This window comes from Alternaria ethzedia, assembly GCF_023757985.1.
Source record: "Alternaria ethzedia strain BMP 0044 chromosome Unknown scaffold_2, whole genome shotgun sequence".
NCBI classification, from domain to species: Eukaryota; Fungi; Ascomycota; class Dothideomycetes; order Pleosporales; family Pleosporaceae; genus Alternaria; species Alternaria ethzedia.
In genome coordinates, this window is record NW_026056195.1 from 1,340,832 (window position 1) to 1,353,128 (window position 12,297).

At 55.0% G+C, this 12,297-nt stretch overlaps 4 protein-coding genes across 4 annotated transcripts; 3 read left to right on the top strand and 1 right to left on the bottom strand.

The window, feature by feature from the left end:
• Nucleotides 1-979: 979 nt before the first annotated feature.
• On the top strand, nt 980-2,299 carry J4E87_001247 (uncharacterized protein; the record flags this gene model as incomplete). The annotated part of the gene is made up of 1 exon (XM_049372894.1): nt 980-2,299. One exon carries the CDS (start codon nt 980-982, stop codon nt 2,297-2,299), a length of 1,320 nt encoding a protein of 439 aa, XP_049237552.1.
• Nucleotides 2,300-2,898: 599 nt separating this feature from the next.
• Nucleotides 2,899-4,602, top strand: J4E87_001248 (uncharacterized protein; the record flags this gene model as incomplete). Its single annotated transcript, XM_049372895.1, has 5 exons — nt 2,899-3,066; nt 3,113-3,343; nt 3,393-3,851; nt 3,900-4,055; nt 4,120-4,602. 5 exons carry the CDS (start codon nt 2,899-2,901, stop codon nt 4,600-4,602), a joined length of 1,497 nt encoding a protein of 498 aa, XP_049237553.1.
• A 1,571-nt stretch (nt 4,603-6,173) lies between these two features.
• Nucleotides 6,174-10,236, top strand: J4E87_001249 (uncharacterized protein; the record flags this gene model as incomplete). Its single annotated transcript, XM_049372896.1, has 3 exons — nt 6,174-7,265; nt 7,316-9,989; nt 10,049-10,236. 3 exons carry the CDS (start codon nt 6,174-6,176, stop codon nt 10,234-10,236), a joined length of 3,954 nt encoding a protein of 1,317 aa, XP_049237554.1.
• An 802-nt stretch (nt 10,237-11,038) lies between these two features.
• On the bottom strand, nt 11,039-11,898 carry J4E87_001250 (uncharacterized protein; the record flags this gene model as incomplete). Its single annotated transcript, XM_049372897.1, has 3 exons — nt 11,039-11,144; nt 11,198-11,592; nt 11,656-11,898. 3 exons carry the CDS (start codon nt 11,896-11,898, stop codon nt 11,039-11,041), a joined length of 744 nt encoding a protein of 247 aa, XP_049237555.1.
• Nucleotides 11,899-12,297: the final 399 nt, after the last annotated feature.

The window sequence follows — 12,297 nt, forward strand, 5'->3', positions numbered from 1 at the left end:
TCACCACCGGAGTAGGCGGGGGATCTTTGAAGGTTATACCACTCCTGCCACATTTACGATCAATGGATGATGCTAAATACCCTGCAGTGTCGACACATTGTCCCAGGGCTTCAAGGAGCGCCGCCCACAGCCATGACGGTTAGTGAGCTACGTTTCAACCTCCCGAGTAGTCCCAAACCCACTACACCCAGAGGCGAAGAAGGCTCAAAACGCTCGTCATTCTTTCGGAAAGCACGACACAGCCGCAACAACTCCTCTTTATCAGTCAGTCGCGATGACACCACCGAAGACGCTAGAAGTTCGTTGGATCGCTTAGATCTTTCTTTAGGCCAGGAATTCGCAGGTGGCGGGTTTGGTGGCAAGCAAGCAAAGTTGGGAAAGATAATTCTGGAAGACGAAGGCTTGAAAATGATGGACTTATTAGTCGCAGCGAATCTGGGATTGTGGTGGAGAGCCTACGAGAAAGCGCTTGTAAGTGGGGGCACTACAGATACTATACAATAAGCTGGCGACGACCGAAACTGTGTTGGAGTATAGGATTCTTATAGTGCAATCCCGGTGTCACCTTTGAGAGGGTAATTATCGTGGTGTCTCTCTTAGTTTCAAACGGGTCCGAGACGACACTGCTTATGGCGATATGCCACCTGATGTATCAGACGATATGTATAGTGAAAGACCCCTCTGACAGCGCTGAACACGTAGCATCGAGCAGTCACTTTGAGTGTCTCTACATGTTCTAGAGCTGACTTGGTCATGCTGGTGACTTTTCACGGCTGTTTCTCATAACCTATAAAGGTAGGTTGACGGTAATCACTCCCTTATTCACCAGTCCACTTGCACGCACCCCTCTTGAGATCCTCTTTAGAACCAGCCTCTGACTTTCGCATCTCCATTTCAACAAAGGCCCTTGATCGCAATCACACCGCCACACACGTTGAACGTAGCAGAGACACCAAGTCGATCAGCTTAACAGTCAAGGATGGCACGTCCTAAGAAGGCGAGTGTGCCCAGAACGTCGTCCTTGTCCGCTGAACACGGACGACGCAAGACTCGTAACAGTGCCCAGACTTCCCAAGTACTGGCTGAGCTGGAGAACGACGTCTCTGTCGAGCAGGAGCAAGAATTAGAAGATGCTGATACGGCTCCACCACCGCAGCTACCCAGGAAACGCGGCGTCACTGCTCGTACAAGGTCCAGCGCATCGCAAGAAGAGGAGGAAGACATGCTCGACAACATAACTCTCGCTCTACCGATCTCAAAGCCAAAGCAGAAATCGAAACCCAACCTGCCCCTCAAAACACCTGGCGAATCCGACCATGTCGTACTCAAAGATGAGGCTGATTGCAATAATTTCCTCACTAAGGCTGATGGATCCGAAGAGTATCTGCGGGACATGAAAATTCTAGAGGTTCATCTCGATACAACTAAACTGTTCGGATATACGGAGGACCGTTTCGCAATGGCGTTCAACAAGCTACACCCTCGGGGCGACAACGCTACCAATCCTCACGACTTACAAACCCTTCGTCTAGTCATAAAAGGCAATATTCTCCTCACTCGTTACAGCTACCATCTCATATCGCCATTCTCATCTGCCTTTGTAAACGACAAACTGAAGAAGTTTGCAGACGGCAAGCTGTCCGACGAGGAGAGAGAGAAGCTACCCTACAAGCTCAACAGCACGGAGAAGCTTCTCGCGAACGCGCTAATGGGTATTCGTGGAGTTAAGCAAGTTCATATTGAGGGCAGAGGGAAAGGAACGGTTGAGGCAGACTTTGCTGCCACTATCAAAGCTACGTTGGTCCAGCCCCCGGGGACTGATATCTTGGAAGTAAGCGATGAAGAGTCCGAGTATTCCACACATGTCTTGAACAGGCTTGGACCGATTTATTCGCCTGCGTATTCTGGGGACGCGCTGAACCCATACGCTTCTCTGGCTCCACCGGAAATAGAGCTCGTGGACGATTCGGAGGAATCAGACGATGATGTGCTGGCCGCTGCTATCGCAGAACCGCATAAAAGTGTCAGACGCAGGCCGAAGGAGGATGATCCCGTCATAATGTCTGGGCCGAGAACGCGCGGAACGATGGCCAAGAAAGCTGGAGAAGTCGAGGAGAACGACGGGAATAGCGATGAAGAGGATGAGCACGGACACCCTGGCTTGGGACTCATAGAGATGGTCCGAATCTACAAGCAGAAGTCGCGTCCGGGCGATATAGATTCGGAGCCCAGGTACGACGTATTGCCAGTAGTCCTGACGGCGAGGGAGGAAGCGGTCGAAATGGGCTGGAAAGTGTAGCACTGTTTTCACCGGAAGTGTTTGGGAAAGTGAGACGAACAATTTCAGAGACGGATCGGAATTGGTTTAGTGAAACTGTGGCTCTCTGTCTTGCGTGTCGAAATGTATGTAGGTATTGTTTAGACGTATTCATGGATAGGTCTAACTTGCGTAGAAAAGAAGTACCTAGGTATAGTAGAGCTATGTCAGTGGAAGAGACTCCATTGACCATTAGTCAACATTAGCCCAGTCCCACAGGCCTGCTCAGCTTTTGTCTTGTACGATACTGTGCTGAAGTTGGTGCACCGCCACAGCGAAGTGAAGGTGGCACCTGGTGGGGTAACTGCCCGTCGTCCGTGCGTAGGTGCCTTGAGCTCGCGGGCGCGGAGAGCTATGTCACCTCCGCCTCGACAAACAACATTTAGTTGCGGCAACATTACACGTTTGTCCTCGCTATTCAACCAAATCCCTCCGTCCAGAACAGGAGCTCTACTGGAAAACGATTAGACACACTGAATCGGAAATACGCAGGCAATAACGATACGATACCCCACCCTGCATCGCCGCCTCCGCCTTGCCTACGTACTCGAACCACAAGATCCCTCCACACCGACGCGACAATGTCGGCCGAACTCACCTCTATACTGCTGTCGTTCCAGCCGGACAGCCCAGACCTCGCAAAGCGGCGCGAGTATGATTCTAAGGCTCGTTCATTTGTCTCGCAACTGAATAATATCCCGTCGTCACAATGGTCCAAGGGCGCGAATACAAACCAAGACGTTCTTTCGGTAAGGATAGCTGACGGCAACAACCTGTGTACCGCTGACTTTACAGATACTCAATCCCGCCGTGAACTCAATAGCATACGCCTTTGGTCTCCGCCACCGCATCTCCGCCATCCTCGAGAAGAGAAACGTACCCGATACACTGCAGCCCGGTGGTACGTTATGGAATCAGCTGGTGCTCTTCCTAGAGACTGCAGACCCTATACAACTACGCTATGTTGGGAAAGAGTGGAGATACCTCGTCGAGCAGACCGAGGCGATTGCGCGGGCATGCGATTCTGTAGGTCGGATAGAATGCTATTCGCTGCATGAGATGCTGACTGCTACAGGCGAGCCTGGCTATTGCGCCCATGCGGTCGGCTATGACTCGACTTGATGCTTCCACGGGCACGTTCACCTCCGTGCACCTTTCCTTCATACGTCTATGCATGGAGACGCGATCGTACGCGGCCGCCGAACCAATCCTCGACAACTATATCCACAGCATCCCCCAGAAGATTGCCAACGTTGTCCGTGACGGCCTCGAATACTCAGTACCATGTGCGGATGTCGCGAGCAGCGGGGAATACATACATCAGAACTCTGGACATTCAGACAAGGTGTCGCTGACGGATATAGAAGAGTACTATGTTCTAGGTGCTCAGGTATATCTGGGCCTTCGGCAATTCAAGAAGGCGAAACAATTTCTGGAGCACGTGCTGGTTATACCTACGACCAAAACAGCGAACGGCTTGATGCTGGAGGCGTACAAGAAGTGGGTGTTGGTGAGCTGTCTCGTAGAGGGAAAGGTATGTTACAACCAAGTAGTATATCGCGGACCAAGCTGACATTCGCAGGTGGGCACTGCACCACGGACCTCAAACGGAAGCGCGATCAAAGATATCAAGGCTGCGTCGAAAGCCTACGAAGCCCTGGCAGACGCATATGAGGAGCTGGACAACATGTCGAAGCTGAAGGCTCAGGTGCAGGCGGGTAGTGAGGTCTGGGCAGAGGTATGGTCATCATACACTGCAAATTGTGCAACGTTTGTTTCATGAATACTAACAAGACGTGTAGGATGGCAACGCTGGTCTCGTCAACGAACTCATCAGCAGCCAGACACGGGCTTACGTTTCGCGGTTGTCACGGACGTACTCGGCAATTCCAGTCTCAAACATTGCGCACCATCTGGGGGCACCTGCGGATGAGATCGCCGGATACATCGACACATTGATCAAGGATGGGCACTTGAACGCACGGCTAGAGGAGACGGACAAGGCGAATGCGGGGATCGTACTACGTTTCTTCTTGGACCCGACGCAAGGACCTCTGGCCAAGAGTGAGAAGCAGCAACAACAAGCGCTGTTTGAGCAGACGCGCCGTACCAATATGCTCGCCGAGCAAGTCAAGGACGCCGACTACCGAATGACGCTGACCAAGGAGTACGTTGAGAATCAGAAGCGGTTGAACAAGAGGCAGACCAACAACGGCGACGCCATGGACACGGCTTGGGACGACGGCCTCGAAGCTGAGGAGGACATGATGACAGATTTGCACTGAAAATGAAGAGCGATAGTAACGCATAGCAAGGGTGATTACAAGTTCACTACATGGAAGTGGAAGACGGAAGGGACGGTGACTAGTGCTGACGAAGCTGAGCGTTTGGCAGGGTTGGGCATGATCAATGTCCATGACGCGATAACGGTAATGCATGAAACGAGAGATGGCGGATCCCAAACAGCAGACATGATCAGGGACGGACCATGAAGGCTGGCAAAGCAGCCTATAGGAGGCTGCGGGGAGGCGAGAACGGTGACGGGCTGTCCTAATACAGACACGAAGGTATCTGTAGGGAGAAGAATGGCGAAAAGAAATCATGAAGCCAGCAATGTGCCACGTGTTGAGAAGTTAGGTGATGCAGATTTGCTTGTTGCGATGCTTTTGGTGTCAGAAATGGCGTAAGTGGAGCGGGATTTGGAAGTTTAGGCGTGTGTCAGTATCAGTCGATTATCGTATACGCGATACGACCGCGCTGCTGGGACCGTGTTTGATAGCAGGCGCGACATGGGCCTCTGGAGCGCGTGGCAAACGGACCGAGTTGGCGAATTGCGATGTACGGGCGTCGGGCTGCCATGAGCGCAACTTGCGCAAGCGATTGCGAACGGGTTGGGTTTGTAGTCAGAGGTTACTTTTGACACGTCGTGTTGAGTAAACAATGCCATCGCACGACATGCAATTGTCGGCATCGGATTCGGGAGGATTATGAGGCGCCGTCGGGATTGAGCATTGGACGTTTGTTTTTGTTGCAATGGGAAACGGAAGTGGAGAGGGGACGGCGAACGGGGAACGGGGAAGAAGCATGATGTGGACTAAGGCAAGCTAGAAGAAGGGACTACAGATCGCCGATGGCTGGTGAGATGGCACAGATGAGAGGGTCATGGAGCAGATTGATAGTTCTGCGGCAAGTCAGGAACCCGGTGTTGTGCTTTGGAGGAGTGTAGAGCAGGCCGGAGACTGGGCATCCATCAAGCGCAGCCACAGGGCCTAGCTGCTAGTCTGTTCCTGCAGCAGAGGCCAGGGTCCAATTGGGAAGACCATCTGAAACGTACTGTCTGGGAGCGTAGTAGGCAATGGAATCTTCAGGCCGCCCAACGAGGCCGCCCACTGGAGACCTGATGGCGAGGCGGGACGTGTAGAGCCCCTAAAGCAGAGGGACTAGGCCGAGGGATTTGCGTGCAGCGTGTCGTGGGCTCAGTTGGTGTTCGTCCGGGCACTGGCTAGCACGATAGAGAGAGGCAGCCGGGTCGGCCGGGCTGGACAGGGGTAGAGACCCTCTGGGCTAAGCCGGGTTTGGAAGACCCCTGGGTGGCTTTGCGGGTTGCGACTTGGCGGCACTGTGCTCTCCACAGGCGGCTGCTCGTCGCTGCGTACGACATATTCGAGATACACAGCACATTGCACCACCGCTCGCGAGCACGCCGCCCGCCGCACCGCCTCCAAGCACCTCCGCCGCCCGCCTGAGCGCATTCCTGCTTGTGGCAACCATGCCTGCATGCGCCGTGCATTAACCGCTGGCTTGGCCTGAGACACGCTTTCCTGCCTCGACACCCGTGGACGTCGACGCCGACAACATGAATATCCAGGCCACGCCGCCCCCGGCCACGACCTCACGACGCCGCTCGAGCGCTGCCAACGGCGCTGCAGAGGCCATTGCCGCCGCCGCCACCGCCTCTGCCAACCTCAACCGCTGGTCCCAGGCTCCGGGCACCCAGGCCGGCAGGAGCGACCACCCGCACCACCAGCACCACCCGAGTTTCTCGCGCAAGCTGAGCATCACCACGCCCAACACCGCCGCGCCTGCCACTGCCGCCAATGGCCCCGAATCCCCCGCTCGCATCGCCAATTCTGCCCCTCGCTCGCCCACCGCGAGCCCCCGCCGACACCGCCCACGCTCGCCCGCATACGACCCCCCATCCGCGGTGACAGCCGCCCCAAAGGTGCCCCAGCTGCCCCCGATCTTGCTGCCCTCGACCGTCTACGACCCCAACACCCCCACGAGCACCTCGACCACCAACAACTCGCCCTCGGCCTCTAGCCTCTTTACCCCGAACCTGCTCTCCGGCCTCCAGCAGCGCGACTACTTCAACTCGAAACCCACGCAGCCGCCGCCCTCCCAGAGGCCCCCGTCTCGCACCACCAAGGCCGAAAAGGTGCTGGGCAAGTCGCCCCTCGGGTCGCCTGCGGTCCTTCAGGAGGCTGACCCAAGGCACGACTCCACTTCGGGCGCAGCTCGGCCCTCTACAGCACGCAGACCCTCCGTTGCAGCACCTAGGGATCCCGTCCAAAAGCCCCCACCCAGTGCGGGCCACAGACCAGCCGCCTCGCGGGACCACTCCAGGAGCCAGAGCAGAGAACAGTTCAGGTCCGGGAGCAGAGCCCATGTCCGCAGCCCCAGCAGGGATCACCATCGCAACGAGAGCAACGCCAGCGCTAGGCTAGACGACAGCTACCAGGGCACGCCTCCCCGCACACGCGAGCGCAGAGAGAAGGACAAGAAGACGATGCTGTCGCGTGCCCTGCAAAAGGCGAACACCGCTGTCCTGCTCGACAATGCGCAAAACTTTGAGGGCGCCATGGAGGCGTACGAGGATGCCTGCAAGCTCCTCCAGCAGGTCATGATTCGCAGCTCGCAGGAAGAGGACAGGCGGAAGCTGGACGCCATTGTAAGTCACTGCATACATTATCTGTAACCATTCACTACTAACTCCAGTAGCGAGTAACATACACCAACCGCATAGAAGAGCTGCGACGGCTAGATCCCGGCTACACTAACCATAGCGGCAAATCACTACCAGCACGCCCCATGAGCGGGGAATCGCTGGACGAACACCGCTCAATGCTGCTCCTTGACGACGACGAACCACCTGCAGTGATTGAAACTGCCACAGTATCTCGCATAGTTAACGACCGTTCTATATATGATACCCCTCCAGCCGGCGAGCCTACACCGCCGCCCAACCAGCAGCTGCCTCTCCGCAAGGGCTCCGACGGTCCTCGTGAGTCGGTCATTTCCACCGCCATCCGCGATGTGCAAAGAGGCATGCAGAACCCGCAATTCAACCTACAGCCCCCACCTGGGCGAATCGCACCTTCTACCACATCTGTCCGATCATCGGTTGCCGAATCGATGATGGACCGCGTATATATGCCCCCACCGCTCTCCCCCAAGCGGTCCAAATCTCCTCTCCTCAGCGGTAAGGAGTCCGAGCCCGAGGAGTATGGCCGGTTATTACGACCGCAGCAGCCCGTCAAATCAAATCACCAGCGAGTACATAGCAACGAGTCAACATCATGGCTTGACACTATTGATGAGTCTGGTGGATCCTCATGCTCTTCCTCGGTCCATTCCATGTCTCCTGGAGGAGTGCGCCGAAAACATATACGAAACAACAGTGGAGGAACCGAGGCAGAATTCGATGCGGCGCTTGATGCAGCCGTCGAAGCTGCGTACGACGATGGATATGAACCTTATGATGACGACATTTCTACACCCGGCGATTTAATAGCGACTAAGTTGCGTAACGTGGAACTGGCCAAGGAGCGCGTGCGGGAGGCGGAACGCGAAGAGGCCATTGCCGCAGCCAAGTATCGTTACAAAGAGACGCAGCTTCGGGGCGAGGGCCTTCCGCATGTGCGCGAAAGCGCTGAGATCAGGTTCAACGACGAGGCGGAAGAGGAAGAGCGGCTACTAGACGAGATGACGCGAGAGTACATGCTGGATGGGTTTGATTTCGATCTGCAGACAAAGTCTTCGTTACCGCGGCAGTCAGACTCGAGTGGCTTTTCTGGAAGCGCGTACAACAGCTCCGTGTCGTCACACAGAACGACGGGTGGTACGTCACTCTCGACCGTTGCAGAATTGATGCACCCGACATCCAAGCAACCACCCGCTCATTCCCCGCCCGCGGTGCCTGCTCCATCTGGCGCTCTGCCTGCCTTGCCTACGGTTCCCGAGTCACAAGCACCGCAAACGATCGACACCGCAGAAACCACACCACGGCCCACTACTGCAACCAAGGACGCAGCCTCAGTACGAAGTCGAAGGTTATCGGGACAAAATGCAAAGTCTTTGAAAATAGAGACTTCTGTACCGCCTGTCCCGCCTGCACCTCACACGGAGAAGCCTCCGGTGCCAGCTAAGGATGCGCCTACCGACCTCCCCGTCCAACCCAAGTCGGCGGCACCAACATTCAGCACCACCAAGCCTACCCTAGACTCCGCGTTCAAGCTTCCCGCGCTGCCGCAAGCGTCCCAACAATCTGGTCTTCGAGCTCCATCACCTCAGCCCACCCTCTACAGTCCCGCCGAAACTGCTGCCACGGTTTCACCCGCGACGCCCGCCCTCGGCCATGCTGTTTCTAACGAGGCTGGTCTTGTACCAGGTTCGCCAAAGACCGGGAAAACCTCAGCGATGGGAATCAGGAAGAACAAGTCCTCCCTCAGCCTGAAACAGCGCAACTTGTCAATATCCAGCCCAGATGGCTCAGATGCATCTATAGGAACGCCACTAAGCACGACCTTTTCCATTACAGGCAGGAAACCCAGCAATGTCAGCCTGGCAATGCCAACGCCCAGCGTCCCCACATTCAACGTTGACGGTCTACCGAGTGGAGGGATGCACTTGTTCGAGAGTGATATCCACTCACCGTTCTCGCCCGGTTCGCCAAGCCCAGCCATCACGAACGCCCCGATCCCTCTGGAGCCATGTCCGGATTCGTACCTCCTGAGACCGTTCTGGTTAATGCGATGCTTCTACCAGACTATCGCGCATCCCCGCGGTGGCTATCTCTCAACTAAGCTCTTTATTCCCCGCGATGTCTGGCGAGTAAAGGGTGTCAAGCTAAAGAACATCGAGGACAAGATCGCCAACTGCGACATGCTCACAGCAGCGCTTCAAAAGCTAGCGTCTGTGGATACAAATGACGCGGATGCTGTCCTAGAAGAGATGCAGTCTTTGGAACTAGTGCTCGACCAGGTGCAAGCCCAGCTAGCAAAGAAACTAGGCAACGAAGTCGGTGTGCAGTCCGTAACCGCACTGTTCAGGGATGCGACCACCGTCGGCGAAGGTGCATCGTCAACAGACGCCTCCGGCAGGCATGGCTCCGTGGACCACCAACACAAGGGTGCTGTTGCCCAGGGCAAATCATACCTTGCTTCCTGGCGGAAACTCCGATCAAAGAACTCGGGCGTCAACCTCGCGGGCATGGCTGGTGGTGCCAAGAGTGCAGAAGTGCCCAAGGACACTCTGATCATGTCCACCCTTCCCATGACCAACCTCCCCAGCATCCGCTTCGCAAAGCGAGACATTTCCGGTGTTGTGTTTGAGGGGCCCAATGCAGGGTACATGGGTTCTTTGGCAAGGCTATTCGATGCGGTCCAAATATTGGGTATGTCTTTTTCTACATCATCTCTCATCATAAACCTGGATTAACTAATAACGCTATAGACCAAATCGCCCGCCAAGTCGAAGACCCAGGTCTCAAGCATTCCTCCCCCACCCACGTCGGTCTCGAGCTATCAACCCGCCACGCCGCAGAGTTCTTCGGCTTCTACATCTGCCGCTTCGTCCTCACCGACGTCACCATGATGTTGGATAAATTCATCAAGAGAGGCAGTGAATGGGTTTTGGTCTAAAACAGAGAGCGAAAGCCTGCCTACCTGTATGTGAATATGCTTCTTTTCACTTCAATGCAAGGGATTTGTAATGAGACGGAGATGTTCTTTGTTTCTACAAGCGTTTTGTACCAGGCGACCTGTGGAAATAGGTCAGGTCTGGTCGGGTATGAATCCATACATATCATCATGACTCAAGAAAGCGAAGAGGGAAGAGGCATGAGTATCTCTTTTGGAAAGAAGCAAGAAACGAGCGATGGGATGAAGGAAGGAGACTGGTGTTTTCGGCGGCTTTTCCTCTAGTCGCAAGCACAGTCAAGTCATGAGGTTATGGATCTTTCTTGAGCGCTGGAATGGCGCTTTAGCTTGGCTCTCTTTTTTGGTTTTCAATCTTGTTGTTGTTCGCTGTTTGCTTTGGTCTCGTCTCTGCGTTGCATACTGGCTTTCGAAGATATCCCCCGCCACAACTCTTAGCTTAGCTTTATTCTTATCGAAGCATACTTTTTTCGAGATGCTGCAATCTGGGTATGTGCTTTATGTGGTGAGAATGGAGAGAGAAGAGAACGTTGGACGAATCTAATATGTATGATGGAGCATTGGAAGAAAGAGCTTGTTCATATTATGATCCATTGAGAAAGAGAAGAAAGTACAAGAAACAGAACAGCCAACTCAAACAACAAAAGGCCTTCCCACTCTCGCCTTCTCCGCAGCAGTAGTACTCACACGCTTCTCCTCAGCCTGCACAACAAGATCATGAGGCGAGAATTTCCCCTCCGTAGACACCCTGGCCCGAGGCTCCGACCGGTTCCACAACTCAAAATGGCTATAGAACCTCCCGTTCCCAGGCGGCGGCCTCTTCGCCTCCGCTCTGCCCAACACACTCGGCCTTCCCGCGCCTGGCAATGAAGGGGATGACGAAGCTGCAGACCCTGCTTCATCATCGTCACTACCCCCGCCAGGTAAGTTGAGGAAGCGACTCCACGCCGTCGCCGCACTCTCCAAGCTACTGCTCGCCCGTATGGTGCGTATGACAGCCTGGGCGCTGATGAGCTCGCTTTCGAGCAGTGCGGTCTGGAAGGTTGTGAGACCTTGTTCGAGACCGGCGATGGCTTCGTTTACAGGACTGTTCATCTCGCGGTGGTAGGCGCGGCCGAGGGTTGTCAAACTGTTGGCTAGGTCGGGCATGGATTGGACGTAGGCCATATAGGGGGGTGTGAGGTCGATGGTGAGGTTATCGAGGGTAGGTGTTGTGGTGGGGATGCTGGTTGGCAGGGCGAGGCTGGCTGTTAGGGGGAGCGTGGGGGTTGCGAGTGTGGGCACACTGGAGGTGGGTAAGGTGCCGTTGAGGGTCGAGTTGCTGGGCTGGAGCCATGATGTCTGTTGTTGGTGCTTGTTAGTGCTGGTTATCAGAATGCTCGAGGTAGCGGTCAAGACACGTACCCTGTTCGTGTCTAGTTGGTACTTTGCTCGGAGGATAGTGTTGGTGATGTTGTTGACGAGGTCGGCAGTACCCATCTGACCGCTGCCGCCGAAGAGGTTGAAGCCAAAGCCTCGATTGGGGTTATTCGGATTTCCGATAGCACTTGCTGCTGCATCGACGACACTGCGCATATCGGTAAGGTCCTGCACCGCGGCGGGTGTGGCGATGGCGGTCGGGATCAGGATGATGCCGGTGACGAGCATCGTGTGGAGCAAGGAGGAGGCCTTGTGGTGAACCGAAAACATACTAGGCTGACGATGCGGCGAGCAGGTAATCGGAGTTAGTAGGCGGAGGTGAGAGGTGGTAGGAAGGCTCAAAGTATGCTGCTGGAAGCTAGGAGTGTCTTGTGTAAATTGTTGGTGGATGAAGAGTAGAAGTTCAGGTGGCATTGCTGGCTTCTTATCGTATGCGTCTAGCTCAGTGAGTGGCGGAAGGAACAATACTGTCAAATGACGTGTCAAAGTGAGTGAGCCTGTTGGGAGGAAAGGACGACGAACCGTATGACTGGAGGCGACTATGGGAGCAGTATGAAGATGCAAGAGCCATCAAGCAGCATGCTTTCAAGCCAGACTACTAATATTTCGATTTCCCCGATTAGGTCA